The 23,491-nt window shown below is 36.5% G+C and overlaps 3 protein-coding genes across 7 annotated transcripts; 1 reads left to right on the top strand and 2 right to left on the bottom strand.

The window, feature by feature from the left end:
* Window positions 1-15: 15 nt before the first annotated feature.
* Window positions 16-8,975, top strand: LOC105673785 (serine-rich adhesin for platelets-like). Its single transcript, XM_012369661.2, has 13 exons — window positions 16-184; window positions 538-667; window positions 741-922; window positions 1,032-1,294; window positions 1,363-1,558; window positions 1,770-2,050; window positions 2,131-2,528; window positions 2,621-2,766; window positions 2,851-3,176; window positions 3,246-3,380; window positions 3,473-3,657; window positions 3,806-3,960; window positions 4,995-8,975. Exons 2-13 carry the CDS (start codon window positions 589-591, stop codon window positions 6,069-6,071), a joined length of 3,423 nt encoding a protein of 1,140 aa, XP_012225084.1. The 5' UTR covers window positions 16-184; window positions 538-588; the 3' UTR covers window positions 6,072-8,975.
* Window positions 8,976-9,284: 309 nt separating this feature from the next.
* On the bottom strand, window positions 9,285-11,500 carry LOC105673786 (peptidyl-prolyl cis-trans isomerase sig-7). Its single transcript, XM_012369662.2, has 4 exons — window positions 11,192-11,500; window positions 10,526-11,016; window positions 10,178-10,419; window positions 9,285-10,010 (listed from the first exon to the last, which is right to left on the bottom strand). Exons 1-4 carry the CDS (start codon window positions 11,259-11,261, stop codon window positions 9,350-9,352), a joined length of 1,464 nt encoding a protein of 487 aa, XP_012225085.2. The 5' UTR covers window positions 11,262-11,500; the 3' UTR covers window positions 9,285-9,349.
* Window positions 11,501-12,350: 850 nt separating this feature from the next.
* Gk2 (Glycerol kinase 2) lies at window positions 12,351-23,131 on the bottom strand. 5 transcript variants are annotated; one of them, XM_012369671.2, is made up of 12 exons: window positions 23,114-23,131; window positions 19,397-19,608; window positions 17,042-17,121; window positions 16,055-16,313; window positions 15,580-15,797; window positions 14,965-15,177; window positions 14,783-14,893; window positions 14,399-14,655; window positions 13,986-14,191; window positions 13,710-13,853; window positions 13,532-13,618; window positions 12,351-12,900 (listed from the first exon to the last, which is right to left on the bottom strand). In XM_012369671.2, exons 2-12 carry the CDS (start codon window positions 19,566-19,568, stop codon window positions 12,803-12,805), a joined length of 1,845 nt encoding a protein of 614 aa, XP_012225094.1. In that variant the 5' UTR covers window positions 19,569-19,608; window positions 23,114-23,131; the 3' UTR covers window positions 12,351-12,802. The 5 variants fall into 5 exon arrangements, with proteins under 5 accessions (XP_012225094.1, XP_012225092.1, XP_067217056.1 ...); XM_012369669.1 differs by lacking the exon at window positions 23,114-23,131 and adding an exon at window positions 22,898-23,107; XM_067360955.1 differs by lacking the exon at window positions 23,114-23,131 and adding an exon at window positions 19,817-20,513.
* Window positions 23,132-23,491: the final 360 nt, after the last annotated feature.

Here is a 23,491-nt window from a genome sequence, read left to right as displayed (position 1 = left end):
TTTTAGCATTTTCAATCGTTTGTTGAAAATCATCCAAAGGATTCGCCTGAGGCACCGGTGGCGCGTTCTGACGAGGAATGCGGCAACCAGTCTTTTTTATTTCTTGTGCAGGGACAAGTGGAGTATATCGATTTATTGGAAATAATTACGAATATTCGACACGATTGTCGCAGTTTTGCATCGAGTGAGTAAAATCGATCGAAGATTCAATTTGTGGTTCCGCGTCGCCGTTACGTTGCGATCGCGTGGAGGCGCGTTTTATTTTGCGGAACACGACTCCGCGCAGTCACTTGGCAGATACACCCCGATGATGATACGATGATGAGAATGCGTTCTATTGTTTATTTATACGACTCTTCGTCGTCGTAGAATCGTAAAACTGTAGAGTACTTTGAATTTGCCGGAAAATTTTTCAGTAGAATTCAATAGAGATTCATTACAGCTTGGTTCCACACATTTGAACCACTACATATTTTTTTCCTGTATATCGCTCATTTTTTTGCTCGCAGATCTAACGTATTTCTTGCTTTTTTATAGATAGAAAAAAGATACAAAATAATCGATGTAAATGAGCTGAAACTCGTGAAAATGAGCTCACTACAACAAGGAAGCAGGTTCCTGCCGTTCTCAAACAACAATTTACAAAGGAAACAATTGTCTATGCAAGGTAAACATTGCTTGTAAAAACATCATAATAAATTATTAGAAAAAATACACATAATACTCAATATGTTTTACAGGTGGTCTTCCTCAAAGTTTGAGCGGTAGCGATACTGATGTTTCCACATCCAACGAGAATTTAAGCAACGAAGAACGATATGTTATAAGACACACGGAGAGGCAAGAGCCGCAGGGTCAGGAGAATCAACAGCAGAGTCCCTCCAGATCTTCCAGTCATAAAGAAAACATACCGAACATTCAGGTGCATTCAACACTCGTGCAAAATTGTTAAAAGAATTAAACAATGGAACAATTACGAATTTTTTCCAATTTAGTATAGAGATTGAGATTTTTTTTATCGTGATACACAGGGCAACTTGCACAATAGGAACAGTCTGAAAGATAGTTTGAATGGATCGAACAGGAACAGTCTGAAGGAGAGCCTGAACGGCTCGAATCGTAACAGTTTGAAAGACAGCATTAATGGATCCAATCGGAACAGTTTAAAGGACAATTTGAGCAATCGCACTAGTGTGGGTTCGAACAGAAGTAGTCTGGATGTCTCGACAAGCTCTTACAACACATTGATCATACACAACGCCAATGACGACAACTCATGGATACCATCTGGACGGTAATTATTTTTAATTAGCGATTTAAGGCTTTCCTTACATTTTTCGAAATTTTTATTTGTGCGTACAGACTATCGGGCATGGTGAGGGAACATGGGGATGTGAGCTACCTGTACTGCGATGGCGGTGGAAAGGGTCATTCGAATAGTCCTACGATGCAATCTCTATCCAATTTGTCGCACGAGGATTACGGCCACGAGCAATCTGGCAGTGGCGGTTGTCAGGAAATCACGGATATTCCGGACGATTACCTTAGTCAGTCTCAGGTGTGATAAACTATGAAAATGATATGGGAATCAGTTAGCACTTTGACAATCGACGTAGAAATTTAACATGAAGATTGATAATAAATTGATAGTAAAAAGATAAATAGGTATTCCAGTTTTAACGATACAAAAGTCACTATTAAATTTTCCGAATCAAATAATCATAACTTATTATTTGTATGTAAAAATAGCGTCTTTGTGCGTCGCATAGGTTTTGAAACATCTTGCGAAAGAGGTGAAGGTGCCGTCATACACGAATAATGGTGGTAGCCTAGAGATGAGACTAGGAGAGATCAGAATAAGAGACGGCGATCGGAGGAAGCAGAACGACAATGAGTACGAGGACGGATTAACGCCATATATGTCCACGCTGTTGAAGAATCGACTCCTCGGGCCGTCGGAGAAGTTAACCATTTCGCGATCGCAGCCTGATCTCTCTAGGATCAATAAGGCGGACATCGATAATTATAATCTCCGAACGACTTCACCTCGGTAAAATTTAACGTTCTCCATGTGTGTTGCGCGCCAATCACAAAGTACAATCTCTGATGCAGAATCAAATTAAATTGCAGACCTCAGACTAAAGGACGCGAGGAAGTAGAGAGAAAGACGGGCGAAATATGGCCGTCGTCGGACGTGGTGCAGATTATCCACGAGAACAGCGCGTTGAAGTTGGAATTGGAGCGATGCTACAACAAGGTCGCCAAATCGCAGAAGTTGGAGCAGGAGATCGCCAAGGTTCATCGCGCTCACGAGGAGCTCGCGGCATCTTGCGAGCGACGGGAAAAACTGGAGCGCGCCGCCCGTATAAAGCTGCAGAACGAATGTCGTCGATTGAACGAGTTGAATCGCGCACTGAGAGACCAGGCCGATATACTGTCCGCACGTACAGACAGTCCGCCGATTGTCGAGAATATGCGGAAGGAATTGACACAGCGCGAGCTGCTAATCGGACAGCTCATTACGAGCAGTACGACTTTTATTTCAATTTCAGTGTTGTTTTTTTTTTATTTTTTTTATTTTTTTTATCTTCATCATTGTTACGTTTTCCTGTATTTGTAGGTAAAGAATTAAGCGCTGCGAAAGAGAGACAGGAGATCGAGCTGGCCGCCCAGCGGGCCACTTTACAGGAGCAACGTACGCACATTGACATTCTGGACACCGCGTTGACTAACGCACAAGGCAATGTCGTGCGTCTCGAAGAAGAGGTAAATTGATCAGTCAGTTTAACTAGTCAAACGATATTATATTTATCTCGGATCATTGATTATTGAGCTTCTTCGTCTATACAGTGTCGCAAGAAACAAGTGTACGTGGAGAGAGTGGCTCAACTGCAGCGGGCTTTATCTTCGCTTCAAGCGTCTAGCGATAGACGAGAAGAAACCGAAAGACAATTGCGGGGTCAGTTGGAGAGGGAGTTGCGCGAGGGCGGTGGAGGTGGTGGTAACGGCAACGAACAGACATCGAATGGCGAGACCATTGCGGATTTAAAACGACGATTGCGCGAACGAGACGAAAAGATTATGTCGCTCGAGGGCGACGTTACCAAGTGGGAGCAACGTTATCTCGAGGAGAGTGCACTGAGGCAAGCGGCTATCGACGCAGCCAGTCTGCCAAAGTGAGTAGAATCCGCTCGTCTTTCATTACGCTCGTTCCTCACGTTCTCTCTCTTTCTCTCTGACATCAGGGACGCAAAAATCGCTGCACTGGAAAAGACGAGTCAGGACGCGGAGAAATTAATTGCCGAGGCCCGCTCGGAGAAGATGAGACACATGGACGAGGTACACGCCGCGCAAAAGAAGCTGGCCGACCTTGAGTCTAGGTAAAAAAAATTTATTGTTAGATTAATAGTGACGCAGTTATCTCAAATCGATCGGTCGCAAATGTCATCAACGTTTCTGATTCGACAAACAGGATGAAAGATTTGGAATCCAAGTTGGCTGAGAGAGATGCTATGATCAGAGTGCTGCAGAAGCACACGTACGATAAAGCAGATAGCAGTAGCAGCAGCGGTGTAGGCAGCTATCCCGCTGTACATTCGTCTCATTCAAGTACGTCGGCGGATCATCACACCACATTGACAAGCACGCCGGAACTCGGTAAAAAGAACCGTATTCAACGCGACATATCGTTAAACGTTAACTCGATCAACCGTTCCGTTGAACGTAACGTTTTTGTATTTATAGATATGATATAATTTATTGACACATTTATAGTAATTTCTCTTTCTTTCTTTTTCTCGAAAAGTGAGCAGTGTACTTGGCAGTGGAAGCGGTTATGGCAGCACCGGTTCTTACGGTGTCACTGACAGTTATAAATATAGAAAGCAGAGCAGCTTTGAGCAGACTAATAAGAGTCTCGACGATCAACTGAAAGAGCTAGACTCGCAGCTGCTTAGCAAGGTAAATAGAAAATAAACGAGATAGTAGCGTTTTATGTAACATGCAATTGTTTCACTTTGCGTTCAGCTGGTTAATTTTCAGAGAGTCTCGAATCAATCACGATGTTCCGTTACATTTTATTCGCGCGAACTTTATTTCGCGCGCTTCTCATACATGCGACTTTATTTGCATTAATATTTCACATTTTGTTTATATTAATATAATTAATTTATCTTTTTTTTATTAATAGAAATACGTTTATTTTTCGGATGATCGTATTTTGAGTTCTTTAGCAACATTTTAATAGTCTCGCCGCTGAATCATGAAAATATTACAGATCACACGTTTGAAGGTATTCTTGTGTTGCTGTTGTATAACTCTTCTAGAGTATCTTTTATTATTTTTCGTTTTCTTTCCTTCACTTTTTTTATTGATTTATTTAATGCAAGTAAGAATAAAGTATTATTTGGCATTGACAGTGAATGAGTTGAGTTTTTCTTGAGAACAGTTAGTATGCACGTTTCAAAAACAAACTGTTTATAACAAATGAGAAGAAAGTGATTTGGATAGTTTAAACAATTCATTGTTTTTGAATGAAATATTTCAACGAGAAACGTTACATATTGACTGTTTTCTGATTAGAGTTATTTGGTTGATATTAATTACATAACAGTGTGACTTAACACAGTTTAATTTTATTTTTCTTCTTTTTTTTCACATCAAGATTACTTACTTGAAATAACTTTTGTCACTTTCACACAAATGTGCGTGTCATAAGTTTTCTTTTTTAATAATGTAGATTCTAATGTGTCTTAACTGTTTGTCAAAATGATGCTAGAGTAGATAGCCAAAATAGATCTCTCGTTTTACAAATTAATCATCTTTTTTTGTGGTTTTTCTTTCAAAGTGCCACTAATCCTTCTCCACCCACGTACCTTTCGTCCCAAAGTATCCTCGAATGTGCATGTGCGAGCGTTTTATACGGCGAGCACTAACCCTTTTCCAGGTCCCGGCCTCCTATCTGCAACCCGTGCGTTCTTTCTTTCTTGTTTCAGCGGGCACTTTGCTGTTTTCCAGGATTCTCTAATCCAGGCACTGCGTCGCGAAAAGGAAAAATACCCAAGCCACTACTGGCGGGTGTAGATAGCACAGGTACCTCGAGCACAGCCTCGAGCAAGAGTCGACTGTTAGATGATTCATCCGGCAGCGGCGGCGATGTGATGTCGCCGAGTATAATCGAGTTCGCGGCGGCCAGACTGCAGGGCACTATCTCCCGATTGTCGGACGGTGCCGGCGGTGGTGGCAAACCGACTGAGGACATGATGCTGCTCGAGAAGCAGGGCAGAAGCTCACAGCGACAGCGGATGACGGTGGAGGACGGCGGGGAGCCGCGTCGCGCTGGCAGTCTACCGCCCAGCTCGTTACCAAGACCACCGAGGATGCTGAAGGCGACTAGCGGCAATTCCCGTTACTGTCGACTCAGCGACACGGAGACGCGTAAGAAATCGGATCCCGGACCGGGTATGCTGAACGCGTCGTCTGCGACGAGCGGCGCCGTCAAGTCGATGCGCGATTCCTCCGGCAATTGCAGTAGCATCGAGTACGGTAGATTCGACGCTGCCGCCGCAGTCGCTAAGGCGTCGCGCAACAAGAAGAAAAATTCTGTCGAGAGTTTCATGAACAACTCGCTGAAGAAATCGTCATCGTCGGGACTGACGGGTGGTGGCAGCGGTCACGAATACGAGAGACTGCAAACCGACATCACGACCGGCAGCAATCGAAAGAAATCACTAATTGGTGGTAATTACATGTCAGAGTCACCGGTGAAGCACAGGGAAATTCAGAGTCGCTCGTTCATACCGCCACCGCCGTCGTCTCGTACTCGCATCGGTGAGTACGGCCGCCTCAGCGATGGCGAGTCCTCCGTCATCAAGGTAGGCGGCAACACATTGAGGAAACAAATAGGTGCGGGAGGTTCGTCCCGAGGACAGAGCACCGGCAGTATCGTGAGCAGCAAGAGCGGTGGAGCCCGCGATTCCGGCGGTACTGCCAGCAGCGAAGCGTCGACAGCTTCCCTGCCACCAACCAAGGCAAGATCGATACCGCGTCCCAATTATCGTATTCAATTCTGATTCACGTGCATCGCGCACATTTTGGTCAAGAAATACTAAAGCTGGTCTTCAGACGCGCGATACACGGATTCGATAAACGGATCTTGAGTCTAAATTTCACTTTGTAATTTAAGACGTTTGAATCGTTGTGTGAAAATCCGACGTCGAGCTTATTAGAGATTCGATCGGTACTGTATGTATTACTAGAAATCGGTAATTTCAGATGCTCTTAACACATTCATTGCCATCGATAGTTATCGTTACCCGACAAGACGTAATGTGTTTACAACACGCCTTTACTTACGTTTATAACAATACGACGACTATGTTTAATAATAGCGGAAAAGCGTAACGAGCAAAATGTATTGCGAACAAATTAATACTTTTATCTATTAAAATTTTATAAATAATTATTTATTGATCTTGGATATGAAAGAAATAAATGGCGTGAACGGAAAATTAAGTAGAATACGCTTGGCGATGAATGTGTTAAGTAGATACAACTGGAGATACTGTTTGCTGCAACTTGACACGGGACTCAATCGTGTCTCTCCATCGATAATTTTTAAAAGAACACATTTAATTACCGCATTCATTCGTAAAATTAATTTCACGTTAAATTGTGAAACTGAAAAATGACTTGTTTCCACTCAAAACACTCGACTGTTGAACCGTTCGCATTTCAAAGTACCGCACAAGGTGGTTCAATGATTCAGTTCTTATGAAAATTCGTCGAGACGAGATTCGACGGCCATAAACGTAGGCATGAGGACCATGCGAGTTGATATACCGAACAAGTACAAGTTCGCGAAACAAGTTTCTATCGTCAGACAACGTTCGCATCAGTCTTGTTGCAACAGCGAATTATGTTAAGGGTCAGCACCGCGATGTAAAAACGGCCATGACGATAATAAGTGCCTAGTTTTATGTCGCGCCATTACGATTACTATTTATCGAGTAAGCCACTCGCAGGCCATAACCGGATACGAACAACTACGATTCGAACTAACGTAGCGAAGTAGTGTATGACCTAGTCATTACCAAAGTAACTCTTTTAGAATAGGAAAGAAGAATTGTCGTCTTCCCCAGTCGCGTTTTGCGCCTACGGCGGCCTTATACGAGAGATATTCCTCGTGCAAAGTGCCTCTTTCGTGAGTCGTCTCGCGCGTGACCTACGAATCCCCCCCTTTTTTATGCATCTTTATCTTTCTCCTGTAAACCGAAAAGAAAAAGAAACGGTGGGATCAACTTGACTTGCGATTACATTTGGCCCGAATTGATAATTAAATCAAGATTCGGATAAGCAAGAGAGAGATTGAAACATGAGGATGAAATCTGTTGATGCACCTCTTTTTGTCCTCGCAGTTCGTTCCCGTATATACTCGCGTACAGAAATACATAACGCGCACACATGATTCGATAGACAATACTTCTTTTCGCATAGCTTTGTGCGTAGCTTTACTAGAGAAGATTATATATTAATCTTTTTTAGATTATGTAGATTTATAGGCTCGTAATATTTCTTTTATCGCGCTGTTTTAATGTTATTTTTCAGGGCGAATGATGATTAAGATGGTCTTTCCACGCTTATACAAAAGAAAAAAGAAAAAAAAACGAAGTGACAAACTAAGAACGCCAAAGTATAAAACTATTTATCCGCGCGCGCGTGCTACGATTTATATATATTACAAATGTTTCTTAATATAATTTACCGTATTTATTTGTGTTATATTTTGGAATTAGTTATTTAATATATACGCACGCGTACGCGCTTTATGCATAGCTCTACTCCCCTTTCCTCAATTACGTAATAACAGCGCAGCTAAATTGAGTTTTCTTTCGAATTTTAACATACGGATACGCCGATTGTGATGTAGCAAAGCTACGGCACGCATTGTAGGATAGAGCTCTCTAAAAATAAGCGTATGAATAACTGGGAGACGTATCCCATGAAATGGTACGAAGTTTGTAATCAGCAGTGTCGATCCTCGAATTGAAAGCGAAGGATTCATACGAGGATACGCGTTCTTTTGGAGCAATATTAAAATGAACGAATCCCGATACAAGATTGCTGAACGAAGTAAGGTGATGATGATGTTGATAATCTTGCATTCAACGATTCGGAAATACACCTCCGCCGTATTCTACTCTTTTTAATCTAGCATCAGAAAAATTATCAATTAGAGTCCCATTTTTTTCCATTGACTTTGTTTTCGATTTTTTCCTCTCTTAATTGTTACGACAAGAGACACATAGTGAAGCGATATCGCGAAATGAGAGCGGATCGGTGTATCTTCCACACATGCAAGAATACCAAATGCGACGTCACCAAAGAAGCTAAGAGCATCCTTGTGAGAGCTACGTGGCTATTACCTCTATGTATCCGCGTAAAGTGTCGTTCCTATATATTATTTCCAAGTATAGCGCTCGCTTACGCTCCTCTTGTGTGCGCGCGCGCGAATTAAAGCGAGATTTCGAGTCTCACGAAAGCGTAAATTTCGTGAGAGATTCAACTCCTTTTAAATCGAATGGCAGGGCTCGAATATAGCACTGTCAGATCGTTTCTGCTCTCTATTTTTGATACGGTCGTTTGCTCCGCGATAACCGATTGTTCATCGTCAAATTTATTATGCGATGTCGCGATTTTACTCCGTTGAGACTTTACATTTTATTGATCAAATGAAGTCTGTGGTTTCGATAGCTTTACTGTAAGCAGCAGTAGAATTTGTAGAATTTCCAGTGCCTTGCGAAAATCTATTCTATCGATCGAAACTGCGAAAGAAAACACGTCTATCGCAATCGGTGCTTCGAACAAGATTGCCGATTGACGTCAATGTTATTTTCAACATTTTGATATTCGAAAGAATGTACTGGCAATTTTACTTGATGTAAAAAGGTTTGCATTATAGTCCTTCTTGTAAACTATGCATTGTACGAATTTTCGTTTCCCGGCATACACAAATAAGAAAAGATTTATGGTTTTTCAATCGATCTATTAACTAATCAATGAATCTATTTGCATGTCTAATAATACCAATATTTTAGTTGTCTGAATAACTCGAGGTTCAACTGATTTTCATTCTCAAAATATATACCGTTTGAGCTTTTCGGTAAACTCGTATATTCGAATATCAATATTTTAGATATAATATAGATTTTGGATACGCACGCTCACACACTTAATTATCTCTCATTTCTAACTTATCTTCAACGTTTGTAACAACAAGACGTATCTTTTTTTAATATCTTGAATATTTTTTTATTAGAATTAACCGAATACACCTAATATTTTCTTTTTTTCACCGTTTTCTCTTATGCTTGTGTGATTTATTCTTGTACCTGTCTTCGTCTTCCGAGGGCCTTTTCTTCTCGTTATCGCGATGTCGATCCCTATCACTATAATCGTCCCTTTTGCTTCTTCTTTCCGATCTGTCTTTGCTTTGATCTCTTCTCTGATCACTGTGCCTGGTCCTGTCCCGTCGTTCCTCTTTTCTTCTTCTATCTCTTCGTTCGTCATACTTGTTTTTCTCATAATAATCATCGTACGATCTGTTTTCCTTCTTTCTATCTTTGCTTTTATCTTCTTTTTTGCGTTCATGCTTCCTGTATTCAGGAAATTCAGGAGCGCGATCTCTTTCGCTTTCCTTTTTTCTTCCTTCTTCTCTATTTTTGCTATTACTATAATCTTTTCCGCGCGACACATCGCGTTTCTTTGAAGAAGACAAGCTCTCTTCATGTTTTTTCGATTTCTCATCTTCATCCAAGTATCGAATACCCTTTCCCTTGCCTCGCCAACGCATCTTCGCAACTGACTGTGAAAAGTCCACATGTATCCTTCGGTCGTCAATCAAAACGTTGTCCATCTTAAAGTATGCTTCTTCGCAACTTTTACGATCGGCAAACTCGATAAACGCATATTGCAGAGAGTCTCCCGTTTGATGATCCCTTATAACTTCGCAACTGAAAGAGTTAACAAATTATAACAATGAACAAACATGTATCACAAAACAATTGATAGATGCGTATTAAATAAAATAAAGAAATGTATAAATTAATATAATATAAAATAATACAAAGTTATATTAATAGATGTAATAATTATTATGAAACTAAAACAATTTACATACCCAACAATTTTTCCGAAACGACTAAAGATAATTTCGAGATCGTCATCGTTCGTGACTGGATTCAATTTACATACAAATAAAACATTTTCCGGTGGTGCAATTTCCGCGTCTGGTATATCACCCACAATTTCCAATATCGTGGCTCTTGCTTTTGCTTCCTTGTCCCTTTGCATTTCTATAATCTCTTCTGCGGTCATGCCTGCTGTATCGTCAATTGCTTCGTCTGCTCCAATTCTATCGCTCTAAACAAAAACAAGATAAAATATAAGGGCAATAAACAGAAAAAATAAAAATATAATTAATAAATAAAAAGAAATTTTAGCTAGCCTATTTTTCAACGTGACATACCATTAAAGCTTCTTTTGTAGGTTCCGGACTTCTGTCTGGAATTATAAATCCTATAGGGTCATCAAAAGGATCTTCCAGAATGACCGTGTGAGATATTCTTATGTCTTGATAAGGTCTATGATCGCTGTCACAGATAGTTTCATTAAATTTCAAAATAACTTCCAATCCCTCTGTAATCTCTCCAAATACACAATGTTCATTATCCAAGGATTGAAGCTCTGATCCCAGTGTAATAAAGAATTGAGATCCCAGCATATTGTTCCCACAATTCACCATAGACAACAAACCTATTCTGCTATGTTTAATTTTTGGCATCTGTTCAGCTTCATAGTAACGTGCCTTCTCGCCAAGTATAATTCCATATATGCTCTCTCCACCTTTTCCAGTGCCAGTAGGATCTCCAGTCTGCGCGATAAAATTGGTTTGCACCGAATGAAAGAGATTCCAGTTGTAATACTTTAGTTTGCATAATTTCAGGAAATTTCGTGCAGCTATAAAAATAAGCATGACATTTCTATAATATAAATTTGTGATACAAACTTCAAATACTTATATTTGTATATATTTATTTAAAATACCTAATGTATAAATTACTTAATTTACAAATTAATGGTAAATATATACAAAACAGATTTTTTTCAATTGTACGACAAAAAGATTACTCACTCTGAGGACGCTCATCGGTATAGAGATCTATCGTGAAATCTCCTATTGTAGTTTCTATCACTACTGCCATGATCGTTTTCTATTTTTTTAAATTTTAGTTAGTAATATTATATTTAATATAAAAAATGTTATTGATAGTTTAGAGCAGTTTAGAGAAACACCGCTAAACTTTGTAGGTTATGTCAAGGAATGTTCAATTCAGAAGATGGTAATTCTCTATTGAAAAAATGACCGTCAACTAAAGCGCTACTAATCATGTATGCCGAAAAATAAGGAACTACCTGTAAGGGTGACTGAACCGCACAATCAAATTTGGACTACTACAAAAATAAAGAAACATTTAAAAAATCAAAGAGTAATAATAACATTATCAATATTATTATTATTTACATTTGTTATATTTAAGAAAAATAAATAAGCTAAAAATGCAACTAAAATGAACAACGTTCTGCCTATCGTGCACACCACCAGATTTAAAACGCAAGCGTCGGAACTTTATTTTTTTATTGATTTTTCAGAAAATAATAATTTTTTTAAATGAACGGGTACCATATGGCATACCTTTTTACTAGATTGAAACACTTCACTTTTATTTTTTATTAACAAAATTTAATTTAATTTTTAATTTAAATAAGGCATAACGTTTCATAATCTTTTTTTTTTAATTATGACACGTTGTGTGTGTGGTATAATATAAGATATATTATTAAACTTGTCTTCAATAAACTGTTATTATAATAATTATTTTCTATATCACAGTAACTACATTTATATACATTGAAAAATTAGAGGAAAATTAGCTTTGTAGGATTACAAAACTTGCTAAAAAACATAAAGCCAACAGCGATAGAAAACAATATAGAAATCTATGAAAATATATCGTATTTGAAATTTCTTTATCCAGTTTAACTTCTTACCGAAATATATTCCATTGATAAGTTTGACAATTTTTCGAAAACATATTCCAACTTTTGTAACATCCTGTCTAATAAAAATTTACATTATTTTGTTGAATAGTAATTACGTTCACTGAAATAAAATTCACAATCTTTGTATGTGCGTGTGCTCACCACAATTGTTTTTCCAATATTCATTATTAATAGGAATTAATATAGGAATGTGTTATATGGTGGGAATACAAAGGGAGTAAAATCGCACATCAACAAGAAATATCTATTTTGTGTTTTATGATACATGTAATTTGATTGTGATACATTGGCTTTTACAATAAATAATGATAAAAAATGAATCCATATGCGCGTGATAAAGTGAATTAAAAATATCTCCAATATCATTTTATAAGATTTAAAATTATATTAGAAAGTATATAGCACCTTATTTGCTCCAATTATTAATTTGCAAACTCAAAAATCAGATATCGGATGCACTCACTGCAATTACTAAACGTGAAGTTGATCAAGATTAAATAATAAATGAAATATATTTAAAATCTGAGACAATTTTATCTGATTATTTCGCAATACTCGTGTTCATGCACCGACGTACACGAGTCGGTAAACTTGATAGGTCACTTTGCTAAACTCTTCTGGACTGCGATCAGGGCTACCTGCCGTTTAAGGTAATTTGCGCTTCAATAATGCTAATTTGTCGTCACCGATTTGCTAAATAATGACTTATTCGTAATAGAACAAAGCTCGACAATAGAAACCAGCTAGCAGGAATAGATGCCAGTATGCAATATCTTTCATCTGAAACATCAAGGAAATAACAAAAGTATTATTAATAGCATAAATATTATGTATATTTAAGTGCAAGATTGCAGAAATAAGAGAAAGTCAGTGGATAAAAAAAGAGTTATATTTGTTACACATATAAGCATAATATAATAATATGTTAACACATTAATTGTGTGTGTGGACACACATCTACATTTCATAATAAACATAGAAAGATAAAATTAAAATCAACTTTTATTTATAACATATATACAAATACATATAGTGAAATAATAATTAGACAAGAAACAACACAGTAGAAAGGAAAGATAGAAAGGAAAGTACAGAAAGGAAAGAAACAGAGAAAACCATACCAAATAAACACTCATAAGACGACAAACACACTACGACAGACAGAAAAATCTTATTAAAGAGAAAATAAGAGTTTGGAAGCGTACGCTGAGTGCGCGCACGTGTATATGTTGCATGTGTATTTTAAATTACAAAAATATACACAAAAACATATATACATATATAACAACGCGTGCAGAAAATAGGAATTCAGAGAGTTGCTATTAAGCAGATTGCGACGAGTATTTAAAAAGAGCAGCTTCAATTACACCAGGCATCTCAGATTTCGCTTGTTCTGCGATTTTAAATTTACCTGTCATTTGATCAGACATTTTTACTGCCGCCCAACCTAAGCTCCTTTCCACAGCCATTTTCCATTTCTTATATCTTGCGTCTCTCTCTAAAAAAAAGTTTTACGACAAGTTACATAATATTTATAAAAAATAAAGCCATGAAAAGTTTGAGTCATTTATTTTAAAAAAAGTTTGTACCTTCTGGAGTGGTAGTTGGCAGAAAAGTATCGGTTGGCACTGTTTCTACTTCCTCACCTTCCAGATCCCAAACATCTATCCCTTCGGCATGTCCTGCAGCCATTGCAACACCTAGGGCCGTGATATCGGGCATGGTCGATCTAACTATATATATTCGTCACAATAAAAACAGTTGATTAACAGTTTCCTAAACCATATGAAAGATGAAAATAAAACATCGCTCTTTTTAGTTGATTTTGTTTATAAATCTCGTCATTTATGACCAATATTACTTACATACTGGTGTTCCGCACAAGTCGGCCTGTAATTGCATGAGAAGGTTGTTAGTTGACATTTTCCCGTCTGTATTTAATTTTGTTAAAGGAAATCCGCAATCTTTGTACATCGCCTCGAGGATATCTCTGGTTTGAAAACAAACCGCCTCAAGGGACGCCCTTATTATGTGTTGCTTTGTAGTGAATGCAGTAAGTCCACAAATTATTCTGGAAAAAAAGAATGACATTTTCGTACATCATGTAACTATTATATTAATTAATTATATATTTGTTAAATAATATAATTTGGAATTAAACACTTCTAATAAAAAAAAAACAATCTTTAGATAAATTTAGTTTCTATAATCTTTACAGCTATAGAATAACAAAGAAGGATCAAAAAATAATCCAAATAACTTTTGCAGTTCTACTTACCCTCTAGCATCTTTTCTCCAGTAAGGTGCATATAATCCCGTAAAAGCTGGCACAAAATAAACATCTCCTGTGCTAAATACGCTTTGTGCCAAGTGTTCACATTCATGGACATCTTTTATAAGTTTCATGTTGTCCCGTAGCCATTTAATTGCGGCACCTGCGACGGCGATCGAACCTTCCAATGCGTAGACAGGTGGGCTCTTCGGACCTAATTGATATGCGACCGTTGTAACCAACCCGTGAGAAGAGTACACCCTCTGAAAAAAATATTAAACAAATGAATAATAATAATAATAATGATCTCGACGTTAGATAAAAAAAGTGTCAATAAAATAAAACTGGTCTAATCGGCTATGTGTTTATGAATAATCGAGAATTACATACAGTGCATCCTGTATTACATAGCAAGAAGCAACCACTTCTGTAGGTATTTTTCGCTTGTCCCTTTTTCAAGCAATTTTGCCCGACCAAAGCTGATTGTTGATTTCCTAAAATCTGATAGAAAAAAAAATCGAATATAAATGCATATTCTATATTTGGCATTTTTATTGCAAAATTTTACGTACACCGGATATAGGAATGCCGGACAGTGGTTCGAACGAAATTTTGCCGTATATTTCGGAGCTGCTCCTGATCTCCGGCAACATTTGCATAGAAATGTCGAAATACCTGCATAATGTGGGATCCCAGGAGAGTGTTTCTATATTCATTAACATCGTCCTGGAGGCGTTTGTTACATCAGTGATGTAAAGTCCCCCATCTTTGCCTCCCGTTAAGTTCTGCAACAAATTACTTATTATAATTAGTTTGTACGTTCACGTGCTTGCGTAGTTCATCTCGCTGCAAAGTTAAAATTTTAGTTTTGTTACAAATTGATGACCAAGGATTTGTATGCTAATTCCTCGATTAAATTGTAATTTGTATAAATTATTACGTTAAATTATACTTTACATAAACTATATTTGAATAATAATTTCCACTTGTTATATATGTTAAATTTTATTCGTGCTCAGGTTGTATAACAAACATTGAATTAACGGATAAACAACAGAATGAACATGTAATTCGTCGCACATTGTTAATCAATATACTTGTTGAGTATATCAGTGTTTGTGAATAGTATACCTGCTAATTATTATATTCATATTTATATTTCACTATTATAGTTTTTTATCACATACCCAAACGATCCATGTATCCATGGTTCCCACTTTGCATCGTTTCTCGCGAATTGCTTTTCTGACAGCCGGTACATTATTTTTCAACCAGCAGATCTTTAAAGCGGAAAAGTACGGACTTACAGGCAAACCACACAGTGGTTTCAGGTGATTCTTACTTTGATCCGGAAACTTGGCTATAATCTGATCCACGATCGTATCGGTTCTTATGTCGGACCACACTAAAATCATTAAAATCTGTTTCAGGAATTGGTTAAATATATGATGCATTAACTTTTAGTTTTCACTTTTCATATTTCGTAACTTGATTCTCGAAGAAACCTATTTCGGAATATTCTATCCAATTATTATTTGAAATAAATTAATCAAGAGACACTTGACTCGAGCGCTTTACATGTTTCAAAAATTTTCACTAGACTTTTCATACTAAAGAAAATAATTTCCTCTCGTACATAAAAGAAAGCGAGACTTTACCCACCTATGGCGTTATAAAGAGAATCGCCGGTAATCGCATCCCAAGCTATCGTCGTTTCTCTTTGATTGGTAATACCCACTGTGACAATTTCGCTGATCGTCATCCCGAATTCGTCTAATTTGCGAATTACATCCTTGATACAGGCTTTTACTGCAAAAAGGATCTCTTTGGGATCCTGCTCGACCCATCCCTCTTGTGGACTGATTTGTTCTATGTCTATCTGATGAGATGCAACCTCCGCGACGTGTTTTGCATTAAACACCTGTGAATACAATTCAATTGAAAACCGCTAAATTGGCATTTGTGTGATTGGAATTTATTTTCATAAGAATTATATTCGTTGTCGAGAGATGTGCATGATTCATTGATCCTTTACGTGTATCGGGATATTCTCGATAACATACTTTTACTGTTTTCGATGCGTCGAGAAATTGTCACCGGCCGTGTGTTTAGTTATGCATCGAAATGCAATTGTTCATCATAAAAGACATTTTAATAGTATGTTTGAAATTGTTATCTTGTCTATCGTATAGTAACTGTTTGTCCTATCTTGACTGATGTTTACACTCCAAAACTTCCCCATTCGTAAAAAGTTAAAAGATAAAATATTTTAAGATTGTTCATAATCAGGAATAATGACACGCGCATCTTTAATTTCCGATATTAAAATATTATTAATTATATGTATTCGTATTTTTTGTTAATCGTTACTGAGCCTCTCTCACGTATATATCTCACAAAAATCTATTTGTAAAACTTATCGTTATTTATCAAAATCAATGTTCATTGCTGTAGATAAATGTTGTCAAGTGAGATCTAAATCGCAATTAATCATATTATAAATGCTATCTTTCTACTTCCGATGTAACGATTACTTATCGCGTTACGAGCACTATCGAGATTTCGGGATGAATTTCGGTAAACATTTCGAAGCTTGGAAAATTATAGCATTGATAACGGTATTCGGGCGAACATGTATGATAATCTCACCACAAAGCGAACAGTTCGTGTACCAACATCAATCACGCCAACAAGAGGCCCCGTTTTTTTCATTATACTTGGAATTTTCTCTGAAAAAAAAGAAAAAATTGATTTTTTAATCTTAATCTATATGCGATAAAAATCGTAAGAAAAGAGAAACAATGATCCTTCTATGCATACGCGATTGTAGAAAAATATAATAAAAATAAAAAACATAATAAAAATAGATGATAAAATATTTATTATTAAGTATGTTACAAAAATGTGTTTCTCTCTCTCTTTCCTTCTCTTAATTTTTTCCAAATTATTTCAAAAATTTTAGATTATTTATAGCTATGGAAAAATAATTTAATTGCACGATCTTTAAAGAACTTTAACAGTACAAGTCCTTTTTTCTAAATTTTTTCTAAATTAACAGTAATCTTTATCTGAGAGGCTTTACGTTTCTATCGTTAACTTTTCAAGTAAAAAAATTACTTGTTTGCCACTCGACTGTACGAATGCAATTGTACTACGAGCACTATCACTGTGGTATCTACTTTGGCTTTCTAATTATTCCTTGCGTGAACTTGTTTCAAATTTCAAACTGACAAGTAAACCGAACGATCGCTTTTTTAAAGCTATTTGCGTCAAACGTACGAGAAATACCATTCGTTCCTCGGGTAGGCTCATCGGTCCCCTCCTACTTTCTTGCGACGTTTATCCGTTATAAAATGTGATAACGTTGCTTACGTTCTGTATATACATCTTTTCGTCTGACAACGATGACGATATAATGCTGCCTTTTGATATTTCGTATTATGTTGATGAATTTGTATCATGCTGATATCGTATCATATAAAAAATGACACTTTCTTTCTCAATGCTGATCGGTGCGAATTTTTGTAACTCGATGTCTTTGCTATTTTTTTTCTTTACATAAGGAAAAAGTCGCGGAAAAAGTGAAAAAAATAAAATAAATATATTTCCACCATTGAAATCATTAATAAATTGTTTCATCTATTTGCATTCCAATAAAATAGACAATTTTGAACCAATTGAAAATACGTGTATAATTCGTTGCCTCGTCTAAATTTTGAAAAAAGCTGAGCATGACAAATCGGAGCGTTGACATAATTTCAAAACTAAGTTATCGATAGAAAGTTTAATAAAAATATTAGTTGAATCAACAGTTAACAAATGCAACGCAAATAACAAGTTTCAATATGTATCACTGAAATATTTTTGATGATTTATTTCTTATTCTTCGATCGAAACGTGCAGTAATTTTATATCATACGATACGGCACGTGTTTGTGCACTATCATATTTTTGGCGAAGTTAACAATATCGTGACCGTAAAAACATTGACACTTGTGCATTTATACTGCACAATCTTTAAAGAATTTTAACAGTACAAGTCTTTCTCTAAATTTTTTCTAAATTAATAGTAATCTTCAAAATAAAATGCATTTCAATTTTTCAAATTGAAATAAATAAAGAAAATTCTTATTTAGCAGCATTGTTATAGATAATAAAAATAAAAAGATATACTAGCTTTATGAAATCTTTAATTGTGTAAAAAAGAAGTATGAAACTTGGGACTCATTAAGTCGTTATATAAAGTTCAATTTAGTTTCAACTCAATAAAATGCTGACACATTGCCTTCGATGCTTCTATCACGAAACGGTCATTACGATACATGATTGATAAATGAGCAAACTAATGACAAAGTGTGTTTATTTCACTCAAGATAGAAATCGAATCTTAAGTTGTCTTTGAGTCAATGTGCATAAAGATATAGCCTTCGTATTATTCATAAGAAATTGTAATAAAAAAAATTCAAGTGATAATGAGCTCCAGTCTCGACTACATGAATTAAATTTAAAGGCCGTGCCATTATTCTTATCTTCACATTCGATCATCATCGAACCAGCAATGTCTAAAGTCCAGAATATTACGTTTTATCATACTAAAAATTGATTTCAGAATTGCGTTTACACAAAATATTATCGTTGACAAGTTTGGTAATTGTTTGATTAAATTTCACAAATTTTATCAAGTAATTAGTAAAATTGACATTAATTTTTAAAGGACCTCGTTTTTTAAATTTTATTTTCGTGAGAAAGAAAAACTAACCAACTCGTTTAATAACTCATTGTCAGTACATTGTTTCTTAGAGCAAAATTTTTAGGATTAAAAAAAAGAAACACTGAGAATTTCTAAAAATGAAGAAACGTTTCTTTAAATTAAACGCAATACTAAATTCTTGAACTTTGCGCCATTCATTAACTTGCACTATCGCGTCCGATGTTCTGAGCAAATACGAGGTTTACCGTTTCATATCGCTGTATATCGTAACACACGGTGTTTAAAATACTCACCTGTATTCTTATAGGAGTAATACTTGAAAATACTTGTTCTCCGTCCGGGATCCGACTGTTCCATCTCTAGTGATGAATCTTGAACGGAACCTTCCGGCGTCTCTCGTTTATTCGCAAATACCTCCGCATTCTTATTTGCACCTCCTTCCGCATTTCCATTCGTATCCTTCATCTCCGTGAATCGATTCGGATCCTCCTCAAATTTGTACCAGCTTGATAATAATATACAAGATGTTATATATAACGATAATTGAATAATGTCGTACAAAGAATTTTACAATTTCATACAATCGAGTGTATCCGATATCCGCCGACTTGTTTTTCACTCTTACAACATTACTATGAAATAATGCATAGTTCCGAAGTCGTGAAAAAACGAGCGATGCACGGCTTGTCGATGATTAGTAATCACGGACGTACACGTAAACGCGTCACGCACGCTCCTTCGATAAAATGCAAGAGAGTCACGTCAACGATTCAGCCGGTTTCTCTGCCGTCTCTCAGCCCCTCTCTCTTTCTCTTTCTCGCTTTCTTGTACCTTTTTTCACTTGTGCATTACGTTACTCGTGACTGAGTCTGATGTCGTGGTCACTGTCGGATCCTAAATCAGTCGTACACACCTCAATTTCAAGCTTTTTTATCCTCATTCAATACATCCTCGGTCAATGTTCTCTTTTGCTTTGAAACGCAACACTCGCAATTTTCTATGTAAAATAATTCGATCTGTGGACCATATCGATGAAAGACTCAAGTTTATTGAATTATGAAAAGATGAAATTTATTGAATTATGCAATTACGATACACCTTTCACTGTTGCTATTAAATCAACGTTGAAAAAATAAAATTGTACAATTTTGCAAAAGAGATAGTCAAACTTCACTTCCTCAGTTGGTTTTTTTCCTAGCACAAACAAGCAATACCGACCCGATTTTTTTTTGGTAGGGTTTTAAAACCTGTACGCACGTGGTTTTCGAACTGAACGTGAGTACTGGAATATGATGCTGAACAGAGACATCGTATAGAAAGCGAAGGCCGCATATACGCGAGTACGTAGTTTACCTGGGAAGCATCAGACTACCCGACAGTAACTGCTATGTTCCATCCTTATATACAAAGTAAACTGCATAGGAGCGCTATCGAGAAACACTGTGACGTTGCACTGTTATTCTAAGCTCCATTTCTGTCCTTCAAATCATTGCAATTAGCTTCGATAATAAACTTTAGACATTAATTGTTACATATGTCAATTATTAGAAGTTGATAAGGCTTTTTAATACAAATTTTGATATTATTTAGTTAAATAATCGCTGCATAGTACAAGATAATAACCGCCTAGCGGTGAAGGGATCAAACTAAAACGCATCGCGCAACGTGAATGCACCGGTGGCGTTGCATGCTCTTAATGGCGCGAGTATTCAAAATTGCATTCAAAATTGCATTCAATAAAATTACGATCGAAAAATCTTTTATTGCAAATCAAATTAATGTTCTAGGGATTTGGGAAAACTAGAATAAAATTATAAAATAAGAAAAAATATAATATTGAAATGCTGAGACATAAAGACGCTAAATGATATTATATTTCTGTTATCGCAGATACATAGCGTCCGGTTATCTTATCGCGTGAAAATATTTAATTTAAATTCTTAATGTATGAGTTCTTGGTAATCAAAGTGTGTGTTTATCAAGAATGCATTTTCGAAACTTTCGAACGATATAGTAAAGTGCGAAGTGCAAGAGCAAAGCAAACTTGCAACACTTATTATGATAAACTTTAAACCTTCACTTATCGGTCAGCTAATTGAAATCCGCAAATCATTCGAATTAGAATAATTGCAATTTTCGATATTCTTATCATTATAAACTACATGCTAACAATGAGTGTAAATTTTTCATTGCGAAAACAGTATTTCTTTCAGATTCACACTGCATTTACGAATATTTGTAATACACAACGATCGCTATTTGTCGACACGAAAAGTTGTACTATATGTACGTTGTACTAAAAGTTGGTGTACGCACGGTGTACGCGCTGTCGTCCGTCGCATTCTACTCTTCCGCTATTTCTTTCTATCTTGCTATGATATATATTTCGACGCGTTATCCTGTATTCCCGTCCTATGTATTTTTTCTAGGCGCGCGCGTTTAGCCTGCGCGTAACATCTTTAGTTTTGAAGTATCCCTAATATCAGTCGCACGACAGCACTCATACGAATTGATTTGCTCTATGTGGCGTGTTATCCCTTTCAATACTACTCTTATTATTTTTCATTCATTTGTTATCTATTTTTTGCATAATATAAAAAAGCAACGATGCATATTATTAAATAAAGTTGGACCTTTCAACGTATGGACCTTTCAAACATATAAAAATTGCTACAAACTTTTAAAACAACGCAATATATTTGTATCTTGATAAATGTATTTACTTTTATTTATATATTTATTCTTATATTTTTTTATAATTTTTATATGAAGTATGATAAGTATTATAAAAAAGCCTAGACAATCGTTTTCGAATTTTTTTCTACCGAGAGGCATAATTCGTGCGAACACGAAAGTGCGTATTACACATCTTCCTTTTATTTATTATTCTATTTCTACTTGTAATTTATATTATTTTTGTAAAAAGTGAATGGAGAATAATATATATAATAACGTCTAAAAAAATAATGTAAAACAAATTAAAAATACTCAGTTTATCCGAAAATCTATTTGTATTCCTTCGCGATTACGATTCACGAAGGACGGAAAAATTTTGCGACTAAAATGAGTAAAGAAATGTAAATTCGGTAAATTATCACAAGTATAATGAGGAGGCATAAATTAAGGCGCTCGGTGACTTTACGTTGAAAACAGTTAAATGATATTTTGTAGTGTGATATGACGCATACACACACATACATACAATGGTTTAATATTATTAAGTTCAGTATTTCTTTATCTATCTACGAAGGAAATAACTTCGCAGCACGACACGAATAGAAATAAATACAAGTATGTAATCATTCGGATTATAGCCGCATCTTAATGACTAACTAGTTTGGAACGTCGAACAAATAGAATGTTGTTATTTTAAGCATAGAATCTTTTTTTAAAAATGTTTGCGACACTTTTTTCAAGCTAAGCAAACAAGTTGAATGTCAAAAATTAAATAACTTGTGCAATTTGATTTGTTTGTAATATAATAAGTGAAAAATACGTGTATATTGTGTGTACTTGTCGCTTGTGTATTTATATCGACGTATGTGTAGAGAAAGTTTTCAAATTGAAAGCGTCTAGGCGCATCAGTGTCAGGCCACGTGCTACAGAATTACGGGGGTCGTTATGTCATTCTTGGCTGAATAAGGGCGAACCGAAGACAGATTCGGAACAGAGCGCGGGAATATGCGCACCGGCTCGATTCCGTTCTTACGACGACGAAAGTAAAGGCGCGAAAAGAGGGTCGTGCAATGACGAAAAAAAAGCGAAAACATGAAAAAAAGTGCAGCAATACTCACGTAATCACTGTTGCAAGTGCACGGCCGGCAAACGAAAACACTGATTAACAACGGCGGTCAATATATGACTAGCACACTAGCTGTGGGCGTGAAATGACGCTCGACGATAAGCAAAGCGAGTACTCGGAATATTTGATACGTGGATCAACGAGCACGCGAGCGATCGCGCGACAAACGAAATGCATGTCTTATCACACTTGCCATGCTCTCACTCACCTCCCTCGCAACCGCACGATGCACTGTCGTCTGCTGCATATGGATGCGCACGCAATATGTTAAAACCACGGGATGGAACAAAAGAGAAGGGTCACCGCACACAGAAAATGCACACACAAATCGACCAATCCCAATGAAGAATGATGAAAATTATCATGAAAATACTCCATTATGATTGGTCGCGATTCGCTTACTTGGTGGCGCCATCTACATTTATTTCAATCAAAATTATATCATTATTTCGCAGCTATTTCTCTCGACACTACTGGTAACTTAACCACATTGCCGTTTGATACGACTTGGCGGGTGTCGTGCTACATCCACAATTATTGCGATATCTATAAGAAAAGAACTGTGACGAATAAAATTAAATTTTTT

This window comes from Linepithema humile, chromosome 8 (assembly GCF_040581485.1).
Source record: "Linepithema humile isolate Giens D197 chromosome 8, Lhum_UNIL_v1.0, whole genome shotgun sequence".
Classification (NCBI taxonomy): domain Eukaryota; kingdom Metazoa; phylum Arthropoda; class Insecta; order Hymenoptera; family Formicidae; genus Linepithema; species Linepithema humile.
This window is presented reverse-complemented; position numbering and strand designations above follow the sequence as displayed.

Coding starts and splice junctions, on each gene's coding strand:
- LOC105673785 (XM_012369661.2), top strand. CDS start 589: ATGAGCTCACTACAACAAGGAAGCAGGTTCCTGCCGTTCTCAAACAAC. Junction 2,051..2,130: donor CTCCGAACGACTTCACCTCG/GTAAAATTTAAC, acceptor ATTAAATTGCAG/ACCTCAGACTAAAGGACGCG. Junction 3,658..3,805: donor GACAAGCACGCCGGAACTCG/GTAAAAAGAACC, acceptor TTTCTCGAAAAG/TGAGCAGTGTACTTGGCAGT.
- LOC105673786 (XM_012369662.2), bottom strand. CDS start 11,261: ATGGCAGTAGTGATAGAAACTACAATAGGAGATTTCACGATAGATCTC. Junction 10,420..10,525: donor CTACAAAAGAAGCTTTAATG/GTATGTCACGTT, acceptor GTTTTTGTTTAG/AGCGATAGAATTGGAGCAGA. Junction 10,011..10,177: donor CGTTTCGGAAAAATTGTTGG/GTATGTAAATTG, acceptor TAACTCTTTCAG/TTGCGAAGTTATAAGGGATC.
- Gk2 (XM_012369671.2), bottom strand. CDS start 19,568: ATGAAGGATACGAATGGAAATGCGGAAGGAGGTGCAAATAAGAATGCG. Junction 15,178..15,579: donor TGGATACATGGATCGTTTGG/GTATGTGATAAA, acceptor AATTTGTTGCAG/AACTTAACGGGAGGCAAAGA. Junction 13,854..13,985: donor CTTGTGCGGAACACCAGTAT/GTAAGTAATATT, acceptor GAATATATATAG/TTAGATCGACCATGCCCGAT.